The 14,781-nt window shown below is 36.5% G+C and overlaps 1 protein-coding gene across 3 annotated transcripts in view; it reads left to right on the forward strand.

The window, feature by feature from the left end:
• The window catches only part of ITPR2 (inositol 1,4,5-trisphosphate receptor type 2), a 472,019-nt gene that overhangs the window by 118,046 nt on the left and 339,192 nt on the right, over nt 1–14,781 (forward strand). For all 3 annotated transcript variants that reach the window (XM_025455430.3, XM_025455431.3, XM_049102671.1), the window contains 2 exons: nt 700–744; nt 11,962–12,113. In XM_025455430.3, coding sequence (XP_025311215.1) covers nt 700–744; nt 11,962–12,113 — 197 coding nt within the window. The remainder of the gene's footprint in view (nt 1–699; nt 745–11,961; nt 12,114–14,781) is intronic.

Below are 14,781 nucleotides of genomic sequence, written 5' to 3' on the forward strand. Positions count from 1 at the left end.
TCCAGTGAACAACTCATGATTTAGGGAGACACATCTATAATTATGTTGTTTTACAGATTATGAACTAGTGATTTCAGTACAATACAGACATCCTTTTGGGACTGTGTCATCAGGTGGGAGTCAGGAGGTATAGATTCTGGCCAGCTGGAAATGCATGGGCCAACACTCAGCATATACAGAACTCATCCATCTTTGTTGGATTGACCCCTGAGCCCCACAATACTCATGATTTAACAACCTCATATCATATATATAGTTCTTCTTTTACTTGATTTTCTTTTCTTGCGTATATAGAATGTGGAGCATGATCTTGAATCATTGTTACAAAGACATTCCTTTGGGTCTGCTTTTAAAAAATGAGTTATCAGTTAATGGCAGATTTTGTGGTGGGCAAAATGATGGACTCTCTTGAAGCCTTCCTCAGAGGATGTGAGATTATCAGCTCTCACTTGCTCAAAGATGTCAACTGTTCTAATAAAAATAAAAGCCATGAACATGGCATTTTAGATCATGTCTCCTGAAACTAGAGTTTGAGGGTAATGTTTTAAATTGTCATATTTAGTAATGCTTTACTTCCTTAGTTTTTTTTTTAAATATTAAATTTAGTTGAGGATACAATAGTGAACTGAATTAAAGGTAATTGGTCTTGTTAATATGCTTTTAATAGTGATTCAAAACTGGTTTTGTTTTGTTTTTTAGCTTAATCCTGATTATCGAGATGCTCAAAATGAAGGAAAAAATTTGGTGAGTGGAATGATTTTTTTCCCCAACAAATTCCAAATATATTGTTTATAGTTTATGTGAATGAATTAAAAAGTTCATAGAAAATTTGAAGACTAGGGATTCTGAGAGAGATTCTCTGACTATAAAAGTAAAAGATGATATGGCTGACATTATAAAAAGATGTCCAATAATGGGTATTTAGGGAGATTTCTAGCAACTTGGAGGCTGTTTACGATAAAGCACTGAAGTCAGTGGGCATCTGGGAGATATGGCAGGTCTAGGTTTAGTTTTCAGAAGTGCATAGAAGTTCGGAAAGAGAAATTGATTTATAGTATGATATTAAAAGAGGGCAACAGGACAATCCTTTCTGGCTGAAAATAATTTGGGTTCTATTTATGGGGAGAAATTGAGGCATCAAAAAACTATATGACTGATTTTTCTGATACTCTAAAGCATGCTACTCAAAAAAAAATCTCAATCTTATTTTAAAGCCAATTTTCATTAAGATATTTATTATTCAGCTGGCTCTTCAACATTGTAAAGAAGATGACTTTATGACAACAACATGACTTAATTCAATGGAAAATTCTGAAATTGAGGATAATTTGATGTGATACAGACAAAACCTGGTTGATGGGCTGGATATATATACATATCTATATATCTCTATTTTAGCAATTTAGCTAGATATTTTGATGTAAAGTAGACACAGTCTATAATTTAATTTTCTTAGGAGCTTAGCAGTCTCTTTTGGAATTGCTAGAATTATTACTGCATCATTCAAAATTCTACCCTTTGACAGAAAGGGTTGGAATATTTAATTGAAATGACTACTGCCTTTACATTGGTTCTCAGCTTTATGTTTTATAAGGATATTGATACGGGGAGGTGAATCAAATCAGAATTTCTGGATCTGAGTCAATCCTATTTGACTTCTTTCTCTATCTGACTATCAGGTTTACAATAGAAATAAAGCTGAAGTATCAAGTCATTAGCCCAAAGAAAACTTTAATTTGTGTCAAAATGTTCCTAACCATAGAAATAGGCTTGTTAGATCAATTGGATCCCTCATTTCTAATTCAGTTTTATCCCCCTGTGTGGACTCTTCTCCTTGGTTTTCAAAGAGCTAGCCCAGGATTGTTGGGTTCTTATTTTCTTATGATTTAGAAAAATGCCATCCATAACCATGTTTAAAAGTTTTGTTTTTTTAAAGATTTTATTTATTCATGAGAGACACACACACAGAGAGGCGCAGAGACACAGGCAGAGAGAGAAGCAGGCTCCATGCAGGGAGCTTGATGTGGCGCTGGGTTCCGGGTGTCCAGGATCACGCCCTGGGCCAAGGGTGGTGCTAAACTACTGAGCCACCTGGGCTGCCCCTATATTTAAAAGTTGAGTCTTCGGTTCTTATTATATACTTACTGGTCAATGGTCTCTAGCCAAAGACCACCAGGAACACACCTGTTCTTTAACAAGTGTAGAATTAATTACACATTGTACTTATATCCCTGGAAACTGTGGGGCCTCTCAGAGGGTGTTAGTAGGAACCTGTGGTAGGATTTGGGCTTGTACAAGATAATTTTGTGGAGGATTTAAGGAAGTGGGGTGTACTGTGGATAGGAATGCTGTCAGGAAGAGGAAATATCTTAATACATTTTATCTATGGGGAGGGCAGATGAGAGCCAGGCCAAGGTTGTTAGTGCTAAAGAGGAAGCACTCATCCTAAGTAGTTTTTATGGCTTGAACGACATTCACATTTTGTCAGTGTTCAGACATGATTATGGAGTGTTGTTGTTGTTGTTTTTTTTTTTTTATCCATCCTAGTTAGGGGCAGCCTTGTTGGATGTGATGTTCTGTGAAATCATTCATGTTCAGAGGAGGACCCTGTGGCCTGTCTCTGAGAGTCAGGGTGCCCCTGGCAACACTGAACCTGCTGGATCATACCAGGCCAACTGTCAGATATCCAGGGTTGCTTTTCTCTTTCTCAAGGTCGTTTTTTATGATACTTTATATGACTTCTTCAGCCTTGTATAGAGCCAAGGGAGTTGTACTTCTAGCACCACCATTAACTTGTGTGGCCTTGCACATGTCAGATAGCCTTCTCGAGACTGTTTCCTACTTGAATGATGAGATGAGGATGTTTGCCCTATGTACGTTACCTATATACCATGAGGTTAAAATTCAATCAGATAAAGGGAAACTTTTTGAATAAAAGATGTTAGTAGGCTAAAAATATATGTTGTTTCTATTAAAAGGGCATCACATCAGAGCTTCAAATCGTGCAATTGAATTACATCTCTGCTTATCTCCTTTCAGCTACATACTATTTGGTGATGCTACTGATGCTTCTGGGCAGAGCTGAGTAGGAGAGATAGAGTATGAAGGTTTATGGACAGCTTGGGGAATATAAGTAATGAATCAATGGTGAAATTTGCTGTTTGTGTCCATCAAGCTTTTACTTAGACTTCATTTACTCTGTTTCTTACCTGAATAATGATGAGGATGTTTGCTCTGTGTACGTCACCTATATGCCAGAGGTTAAAATTCAATCAGATAAAGTAATGAATCCATGGTGAAATTTGCTGTTTGTGTCCATCAAGCTTTTACTTAGACTTAATAGACTTTTTCCCTTTATATTCTGAAATACAAGTTCTTCATTCACCTAAAGGTGAGAAAGGGCACTTTTCTGCAAGGCAGTTGTTATCAGCAGTACTTTAATTGCATGTAACACAGGTGGGTCTGCTTTGCTCTAAAAGTGTATAGCTGGATCTCATCTGCCATCTCAGAGAGAGATCCAACTGGAGACATTTGATTTATTTTTTTTCTTAGTCCCTAACTTGAAAGTAAATAAAACTGAAAATATGGAACAGTAAAGCTAACAATATGGCTTCTCATTTTATAGACCGTTTGCCACCTAGCAATAATTATGTTTCTGTCTAAAAAAAAAAAAACAAAAGAGCATTTAGAGCTTAGCCTGTGAAAAATGAAATCAATTTCCCCAAACAGAATGCCATCTCACCTCAGATCTGGGTTCCAGTAACACTGAGTTCACTGTGACCATGCTAATTATTTTTCTTTCCAAATTTTCCCTTATGTTGTCTATTTAATACCCAGTTAATATTTTTTCCTGTAATTTAGAAACCTTTATCAAAATGTTGCCTTCCATTTTTGAAGTCTCAAAGGTTAATGCATGGTGCCACTGAAATGAGGTGGTGTGTGTCAGAGCTCCCATTAAGACCCAAATTGCTGTATTTATTCTACAAAGGAGCCTATTATTTCCAATCTTACAAATGTACAGCATCCACAGGGACCCTGTAAACATTGGAACTGTGTCAAGCCCAGCTGGGAACCTGACAGTCATTAGTTTCTTCTTCTTGAAAGGCTGCATCTTTTCAAATGGCTCTTTGAAGGGGATTTTTTTTTTTTTTTTGAATAACACCACCCATTTTCACATTACCATATTGATGTGGAATGTGATCTGATTTTTCAAGGGAGTGCCTTTTGTCTATGCTGGGAATTCTCAACCTCAGCAATATTGATATTTTGGCCCAGATAATTCTTTATTGTGGGGGACTGTCCTTTGCACTGTAGTGTGTTTAGCAGATCCATGGACTCTGCTCACAAGATGCCAGTTGCGGTCGTCTCTGACCCCCGTTGTGGCAACTAAAAATGCACCTGGGAATTGCTGAATGGCTCCCTGGGGTCCAAACTCTCTGCCTATTGAGAACCACCAGTCTTTGTGCATAGGCATATATCAATAGCAGTGTTATAGGAACCATGATACTTGGCTGAAATGTATTGGAAAATTCTATTTTATAGATCTATTTTATAGATTCTATTTTATAGATTCTATTTTATAGATCTCTATATTCATCAGTGGTAAGGTTATAAGGGAAAGAAAGAAAAAAGGGTCATAGGAGGAATGAATTTAAGAGTACCAGATTCTTAAGGAACTAGCCAAGAGAAGTGTCTGCAGCTTTAAATGGCAGGGTTATGTCTGTTACATAAAGTCAGCAGTGTGAGCCCTGGAGGGGCTGCACATCATTATGCTGCCTTGGCTGTGGCCACACACAGGTCTGCATCAGCCCTGAAGATGCATACATTCTTTCTTACAGAATGTCTCTGGCTCCTAACAACAGAATTGCAACGTGATGTCTCTGCTAAAAATTCGATGACTCACAAATGAGTCAACAGAGAAGGTGTTACAGGAGGCTAACTGCTGTGCCTCCACTGGCAGGCCCCAGGACAGGCAGGAGAAGCCAGGCAAGCCGTTCGTTTACTGGGCTGTTTTCTCATAAGGGGATTTTTGACTTGTATAACCCGAGAGGCTGTGTGCATTTCCTTCCAAGCAAAAATGCCAGTTTTATAAGAGCTCAGCAGACTAGGTTAACATTCCGAGGCTCTGCGTTCCCTAAATTGAGTGTTTTGGATAGCTAGCTGATATTAAATCTAACAATCTGTTAAGCTCTGCTATACCTTAAATGTATTTTTGCAATGCAAGGGAGGGCATTTCACTTCTGTAATTCTGTGCCGGGAACTGGTGTTTTAGTGTCTTTTTTCTTACCTACAAAAAAATATGGGTTTATAAACAAAAGCCACAGGCACACAATTTTGAACAGAACTGCCTTCATATTATAGAAATATAATATTGATTTTTCTTATAGGTTGAAGCTTGATCCATACATTTAAACAATTGTATATTTATAACTCATCATTCATGTTTTATTGTTTACAAAATTTGAGAGGCTGTCTTGGAATTTACTGTTGAACTATTTATGAAGGAGAGTTTGTTAAGCAAATTAGCAGAGATTAACAGCAAAATATACACAGCAATGCTTTAAAAAACTGCTAAAGATGTTAGAAGTTCTTTTCACACATAAACAATTGTTTTATTACTTACAAATGGATCTTATCTATCCATTAAAGCTCCCCCCTTCCGCCCTGGGGGACCTAAGCAAATTATTTCGGGGTGTAGTTGTACATTCCACTTTATCCTATGTAATTAAAATTAAACCACAGTTCTTAAGTAGTATGAGTAATTCAGAGTGACCTCTTTTAATTAGCCCTAATAAGCAAGGTTTTTCTATGTTTGGAAAACATTTTTATTATTCATTATAAAAGTGTCAAAATAGAGAGGTTCCTGACTACTCTTGTTAGGAACCCATGTATTACCAAAGGGGATGGTGTAGGAGGACAATCTAGGAACCTGAATCTGCTTTCTTTTTTAAGTCTAGAAAATGTGTTTTATGAGCATTTCCAAAGGAGAGTATATACAGTAGGATTGACTTGTACTAAATGAACTCTCAAGTGATGATGTATAAACCACAATGCCAACTTTCAATTGCTAAGTAAATATGAATTGTTGGGTCAGTTAGTGCATTTTCCTTGAAGGAAAATCTATAGCAAAAGCTAAGTTATAATTAGAAGATTGGTGTGCAGGAGGCTCAGGAAATTAGAAGACACATATTCTTTTTAGGAATATGATATTTCTCTAAAAAGACCAGAATATTAATTTTTTGCATCTGCACTAGCAATGATGAGAGAAACTGTCAAATTTTGTTCACCAAGTCTCTTATTTATTTAGGTTACATGTTCATCTTCTGTTAATAAAAGCCTTTCTCCAAACATGGTTCATTATAATTGATTAAATTTTATTTTCCTTAATTAAAGTCATATTTTAATTGTGCCTTTCTAATAATCTACTGAAGCCACTTGCTCTCAAATCCCTTTGCCTACATATTTGAAAAATCCTTTGGGTTATTCCTACAATTGACTGATCTTGTCCATTATTTCTGTGTTCCTACATTATGAGGCAGTCTTCTCTCACATGTATTAATTAATATTCATTATGTTGGTGGTTCTTTCTTTTGGCTGCAATAGCATTGTAGAGTCTAAAAAACAAGCTCTTTAATGATATTTCTTTGTGACTACAATTTTCCTGGTCTGTTTCTCTTCAACTCTTCATCTTATGAGGGTAAAACTAAAGCAAACTTTCTCTTCTTTCTTTTAGAATTATCACTTCCTCTTCTTAAACCTTCTCCTTTCTCCTCTCTTGATTTTCTTCTTCATCATAGTCATTATCATTTTAAAAAATATTTTATTTATTCATTCATGAGAGACACAGAGAGAGGAAGAAACATAGAGGGAGAAGCAGATGCCCTGTGGGGAGCTTGATGCTGGACTCAATCCCAGGGTCCTGGGATCACGACCTGAGCCGAAGGCAGATGCTCAACCACTGAGCCACTCAGATATCCCAGTCATTATCATTTTCAATATTCAGATGTCACCACCATTTTTACCATAGAGAAGGAATTCCTCATTGCAAATGGTATTCTCCTAAGCCCTGTATAAGAGGATTCTGTAGGGCTTCTTGCGACTTTCTTGGCTTCAGCTATTTGTGGTCTGATAGAAGTGTGGTTCTTGTGTCACTGTTATGTTCCAGGGAAAACTGCTGCTTTGCCATCTATATCTTAGTGTAACATCTGAATTTTCATGTCAAGCTACATGGCAGACATCAATGAAATAGCATACTTCTGACTTTTTTCATTCGTTTGTTCCTTCCATTTTTTCTTTCCCCCCTTTTCTCTTCCCCACTTCCCTTCCTTGTTCCTTTTCCCTCCCTGTCTCTTCCTCTCCCCTTCCCTCCCTTCCAGCCTCTCTCCCTCCCTTTCTGCCTTCCACAAATTTATTGAGATGTAATTCACATACCATAAAATTCTCCTATTTAAAATATATAAATCAGTGGTTTTTAATACATTCATAGAACTCCAAAATTATAGCCACTATCTAATTCTACAACATTTTTCTTACCTGCAGAAGAAAGCCTAAATCCATTAGCAGTCACTCCCCATCTTTCCCTCCCCCAGGCCCTGGCAGCCATGAATTACTCTATGGATCTGCCTATTCTGGACATTTCATATATAGGCTCATACAATATTTGGCCTTTTGTGTCTGGCTTCTTTCACTTAGCATAATATTTTCAGAGTTCATGCATGCTGCAGCATGTATCTGTACTTTATGCCTTTTATGACCAAATAATATTCTATTGTGTGCATATACTACATTTTGTTTATCCATTCATTATTTGATGGACATTTGGATTGTGTCCACATCGTGGCTTTTATAAATGCTGCTGTGAACGCTTATGGACAAGTTTTGGTGTGGAAATATATTTTCATTTTACTTGGATAGATACCTAGACTTAGAATTGTTGGTTATATGCTTAACATTTGACAAACTGTCAAACTCTTCTTCTTTTTTTTTTTTTGTCGATTTTTTTTAAATTTATTTTTTATTGGTGTTCAATTTACTAACATACAGAATATTTTTTTTTCTTTTGTTTTTTTTAATACAATGTTTATTTTTAAGATAGTCACACAGAGAGAGAGAGAGAGGCAGAGACACAGGCAGAGGGAGGAGCAGGCTCCATGCACCGGGAGCCCGATGTGGGATTCGATCCCGGGTCTCCAGGATCGCGCCCTGGGCCAAAGACAGGCGCTAAACCGCTGCGCCACCCAGGGATCCCCATACAGAATCTTCTTAAATGGTCACACCATTTTATGTCCTCCCAATATATGACCATTACAATTTCTCTGCATTCTCACTGATACTTATTATCATCTGACTCTTTGGTGATAGCTGTCCTAGTGCATTTTACTAATTAGTAATGATGTTGACCATCTTTTCATGTGCTTATTGGCCATTTGAATATCTTCTATGGAAAAATGTCCATGTCTTTTGCTCAATTTTTAATTGGGTTGTCTTTATTATTGAGTTGTAAATGTTCTATATATTTTCTGGATATAAGCCTCTTATCAGGTATATGACTTACAAATATTTTCTCTCATTCTGGTGTTGCTGTTTTGTTTTGTTTTTTAAATAGACATTATTTTTTAGGGAAGTTTTAGGATCATAGCAAAATTCAGTGGAAAGTACAGATTTCCATATACCACTGCTACCATACAAGCACAGCCTCTCCCATATCAACATTTGGTGCCAGAGTGGTACATTTATTACACAAATTAACCTACTTTAACATATTATTACCATCCCAAATCCATAATTTATATTGGGGTTCACTCTTGGCATGGTACATTCTCTGAATTTTGATAAAAGTAGCCACCATTTGACATCTATTCTTTATTATAATATCATCCAGAATAGTTCCACTGCTCCACTGTTTTAAAAATCCCATGTGCTCGGCCTTTTCATTCCTTTCTCCCCCCTACTCCCAGGCAACTATTGATCTTTTTGTTGTCTTTATGGCTTTGCCTTTTTTGGAATGGAATCATACAGTAGGTAGTCTTTTCAGATTGGCTTCTTTCACTTGGCAATATACATTTAAGGTTCAGTGATTTCTTTGTGGCTTGATAGCTCATTTCTTTTTAGCATTGAATAATATTCCATTGTCTGGATGGCCCACAGTTTGTTTACCCATTTGCCTACCACAGGACATCTTGGTTACTTCCGTGTTTTGGCAATTACAAGTAGAGCTGCTATAGACATCTATGTGCAAGTTTTATGTGCATATTTTGGTAAATACTAAGGAGCATGATTCCTGGATCATATGGTACAGAGTATGTTTTATTTTGTGGGAAGCCACCAAACAGTCTTCTAATGTAGTTGGATCATTTTCCATTCCCACCAACAATGAGTGCATTTCTGTTGCTCTACATCTCTGTCAGCATTTGGAGTCCTTAGTGTTTTGGATTTATCCTTTCTAATAGGTGTGTATGTAGTTATCTCATTGTTGTGAGTGGCATCTCATTATGTAATTTGCAACTCCCTGATGATGTATGATTCTGAGCATCTTTCCATAGGTTTATTTGCCATCTCTACGTGTTTTTTTTTTTTTTTTTGGTAAGGTGTCTGTTCAGATCTTTCAACCATTTTTAAATTGGATAAGTTGTTTGAAAACGAATTTATTAGCTGTTTCTTTCAGGGGTGGTGCCTTTAGTGTTGTATTTCTCTTATATACTCCTGTTTTTCTTCTAGAGTATCACATTCATTTCCCTTTCCTTTGCCCTGTTTCTACTTTTCCATTCCAACTATTGCTTTTTCCTTGAGGATCTTCCTCCTAATACATTTTGAGACTCGAAACGTTGGAAATAAACAGAACTGTATACATCTCAGCAGGGAATAACTAAAATTAAACCAAAATGTTTTAAAGGCCCTGAAGAATAAATTCCAAATGATAGAATTTCGCTTGACTAGCTACTGTCAGAAATTTATTGGGGAAAGATTCTTAGCTCACCGCTGATCTTTAAAGACCCTTCCCTATCTCAAGATTCCAAGGGGCCTAAGCTGCCATCTCCCCCAACTCATTTTTCAGGCCAGATCACTCTTATTGGATTATTTAAAGACATTGAGATTTTCTTTTCTCAGGATGTGAGGATGTTTTGGTCCCTCATAGATTTTGTCTTCAATTCAGACTTCCATACTTTCAATGCAGATCACTGTGAAAATACATCTCATGACCCATGAGAATTTTTTTCAGAAGACCTGAGGAAGGTTCTTAGCCATGACTTCTTGCCCATCCTTTGAGGATTGACTAGTGTTTGAAGGCTCAGACCAGGCCACTGGCTGTGGTTCCCTTGGACTGAGGTGCAGCCAGTTGAACCATCCACTGCACCTTCCTCTTTCTTCTTCTTTCCCTGTCCTTCTTTTTTGTTTTTCTCCTTCTCCTCTCCCTTCTTCTTTCCTCATCCTTCATCATTTCTAGGAAACTGCACTCATCTCTTTGTTTGAAGGAAGTGATAATACTCATCTTCCTCTCTTTAAAACTTTTTTGTAAAATTAGTGAAAACAGCAATGGCTTTGGTACCATGAGAAGCTTTGTGTAAATCCAAAAATATGGCTTGCTTACTGTTTCTTAATTTTTCCTTATATCTCTACATTCTCTTGTACAGAAAGTATGCTTTTTTCCTGATCAATAAGCATGGTTTATACTTACTGTTTAGAAACAACTGTTATGCGAGTCAAACTACCTGGGGAGATTTTCCCAGACCCCTGCTTTCATTTAACTCTGAATTTTGGTCTCTGCAGAAGACATATAAGCCAGAGATGACAGGAGCTACCAGGTGCTTCTGGGCTAGGTGAGATTTAGCAGCTAACAGTTTTGCTCTTGTTTGGCAGCCCTAGTGGTTCCTCTCTGGTTCAGTGGTGCTACCAATTTGCATACCATTTACAGAAGACATCAGAATGAAACTGCAAAGGACATGATATTCACCATCTTGGGATGGAACTTCAAGTGAATATTTTAGAATGATTGGGTGTAATATCTCATTTTCACAGTGATCATTAAACAACTGTTGTCATTGGGCATGGGCTGCTTTCCTTGGTCTTTTGAATACCTTCTCTTTCCTACTTTCATTCAACTTCTTGTGATGGTACAGTGATACTCTCTTTTTTTCTCTCTACTTCTCTCATTTTAAAATTTCATTTCTTTGGATAAATATGTATAAGTAATTATATTTATGTAATTATCAAACTCATATTACATTTGCTGTATTGTATTTTGATTTCTTGTGCATCATATTCTTCCAAAGGGATTGAGACTTGGTACCATGAGAAGTAAAAAATATATAGTTACCAATCTTGTGTGGTTGCCAGCTTAAAATGGAGTTTTAGAAATATTGAGTTTTACACTATCATGAAGGCTTCTGTTTTTGAAGATCCCATTTTATTTCACTTATATGCCATTATAGCATGTTTTTGGAATTAATTAAGCAAGCTGATAAACTGAATAGGAATATTGCTGTTGATTCCTTTTCTCTCCAGGTGAATGCCCCAATTGTGTTCTGAGAGTTAGTTAGGAATTCTGAGACACTGCCATGTTGAACACCCCTCCCCACCCCCTCTTAAGTTTATGAAATCTAGGTGATTCAACACACTATTTCTTGTCTCTGTTTCTTTTAAATGTGGAATGGCCAAAACTACTATGTAAATAGGTTTAAGACAGGGTAAGGGAATGCAACTATTCTGAATGTTAGTGCTTTGATAATTTGCCCAGATCAAGCCATCCCTCCAGGAGTGTGTGTGACTTAACACTATTGATAATAATTACCTCCAAGACTGTCAGGCCTGACCTGATCTTTCTGGATGATGTGAAACAGACATCTTTATAATCCAATGAAGAAATAATGAAATAATGACAATTTAAACCTTATCTCCTAATTAATTGGAAATTTTAGTAAAAAAACCTGCTAAAAGTTAAATAACTTTGTACCTCCTCAATAGAGAGATGGGGATCTTCCAACTTCAAAGAAGAAACGCCAGGCGGGGGAGAAGATCATGTATACTTTAGTCTCAGTCCCACATGGAAATGACATTGCATCCCTTTTTGAACTGGATGCCACAACTCTTCAGAGAGCTGACTGCCTGGTTCCAAGGTAAAAATAAAAAAATTTAAAAAATATGGTTAAATAGCAACATTTCTTTGAGTAATTGTAATGGTAGGTAAGGAATTAAAATATAATGTTAATAGAATTTTTGTGATATCAAAAGAGAGCATAAGTAAAGAACCAGTGTGTAAAAATCACGCCTCTTTGTGACAAGATTAACATAGTTTGTTTTATTATATAAATAATTAAAATGTATAGGACCAAATAAATTCTGAAAAATTCATAAGAATTATTTATTCATATTATTTGTATGGCCTTTGGTTACTAACATGAAAAATAATCTAGGAGCATTTCTATTAATACTTATATCATTTATTTCTATTATGTCAAGTTCCAGATTTCTTTCATTTATTCATTTACTCATTCATCCATTTGTTCATTTATTTAATCATTCAGTCAGTAGATCTTTATTGAACTTAACAGACATTGCCCTTGGCAGTGGAAAGAGAACTGAACAAACTTAAATTCAAATGAAGAAGAGATGCAGTAGACAAATAAACATAAAATATCAGGTCAGGTAATAAAAATGCTTGGAAAAAATTGCAGAGAGAGTTGTATTAGGTATGAGTGTTCAGAAACAGCCTCTCTGATTTAGGACATTTGAGAAAAGATCTGAATGTTTTGAGAGATCAAATTTTCTCCATTAGGAGTGTTTCAAGTGGCAGTAATATGAAATGGAAAAATCTTGACATTTACTAGGACCAGTGAGGAAATCAACTGGGCCTAAGTGAGTGAGGGGTGGGGAAGTAGAATTGGTAATGAGGTAGCCAGAACTTAATGTAAGAAGATGTCTTACATTTTTTTTTGGGGGGTTGGGTTTGATTATTTTAATTAAGCTCTTTTGTCTGCAACTGTCTATCTTCCATTGCACTAATATGCACTCTCTAGGTGCATTGAGGAGTCTTGCCCATATCCTTAGGTCTAGTGGGATGGGTCTAAACTGTCCTTGATAGAGCATTATTGGCCTTGGGAAGATGTCAGTGATTATATCGAAGGTACCTACACAGGATGCAGACACTGTTTTGTAGGTTACTTTCAGGGAGGGTTGGTGTACTAGCAGTGTCCAGAAACACTGCTCCTTGAGCTTCCCAAAGTGTTTCCTGGTTATTCTTGTTCATGAGAAATGCTGCCCAATCTTGGCTTTGTATCAGGTATCGCTCTTGTTTTCCTGTTCCACTGGTTTAAGCCTGTGAAGAGATACTCTCTGAGGGTCTTCCCCGGTCCAGGTTTCTGGCCTTCTCTTCTGAGTATTGGAATCTTACTATAACTTTAATCATTTTAGATTTTAACTTAGCAAAAATGGATTCCCTCTTGAACTCTAACCAAGGAAGTTTGCATATGGAAATGATAAAAGAATCTCACTATAAAGTGCACAGACCCATGATAAATGGTTAATTAAAGGTAAATTTAGTGGTAAATAGTGATTAATTTCTGATTATTTGAACAGGATTGGTTTGTGCTGTTTTAGATTTTTGAAACTCAGTCTCTATTGTATCTACCTTTATGAATGAGCAGAACCGTGGTGCTAAGTGAATTGCTCTTTCCTGGAGGCTCTTGTTTTATTTGGTTCTATCTTATTGGCCTTCATGATTTTTGCCTCATGTTGTATGATTTATGTCTTCTATTTCCTACCAAATTCTCAGCAACTCAGAGGCACAGAACATGCCATAGTGCTTTTTTTTGAACAGATATTTTTATACATATTTGTTAAAGAAATGACAATTCTAAAGGATTCACTAAAATGAGAGTGTTTGAGGTGGCTGAAATTCTAGCTGTCCTTTCTCAGGTGTTCTCTCACAGTTCATATACAGTTGATTCTTGTTTTTCTTGGTACACTGAATTAGCAAATACTGAGCCACTGTTCCTAGAAGAAATAGAGGGTTAGGTTCCTGTGAGTCTCTGGTCACAGTATTTTCATCAGTCAATACCACATAACCTTGTGTTATGTGTGCTTTGTTTATAGACACCTTATTTAATAGGTATTGCTGATTCATTAACGTGGAACTTACAGCCATTAGCACTGTAACTCATGCCTGAATGACACTTATCTGACATGAGTATTTTCTCCATAAGGCACATCACAGCCTTGTCCTTAGGAACACTGGACAGCACTATGCTTGGGACTGTTTTAAACAGCAAGCTCAACAACAAAAAGCACAGAAATGTGGAAAAAAATGGCACTGAATAGACCATGAAAATGACATTTGTTTTTAGCATAAACGGAAATGAGAAGGCATAGCATTGCCTTATTCAGCCTCACTGGGAATGTGCACGGTGGGGACTCAAATTTTTTGCCACTCTGTCCATGTCTGCGAATGGTTGCAAAAATGCCCTATTGGTTTTGGGGTTACAAATACATTTTAGTGAGTAGATGGATTCATTAGTTCAGAATCTGCAAATAATGAAGATTGATTATATATATATAATTATATATATAATATACATATTAATTAATAATATATATATTAATTAATAATATATATATTATTATATATACTTTTACACACAGGTGACTAAGCTACAGAAGGGTCTACATTCAGATAGCAGTGTTAGCTGAGGTGGCTGCTCAGTCAGTGGTTCTCACACTGGTATTGCCTGTAGAGGCTGCTAAAATACTCATTGTTGGCCCTTCCTTCAGGGTTTCTGATTCAGTGAA

Source organism: Canis lupus, chromosome 27 (genome assembly GCF_003254725.2).
Source record: "Canis lupus dingo isolate Sandy chromosome 27, ASM325472v2, whole genome shotgun sequence".
NCBI lineage: Eukaryota > Metazoa > Chordata > Mammalia > Carnivora > Canidae > Canis > Canis lupus.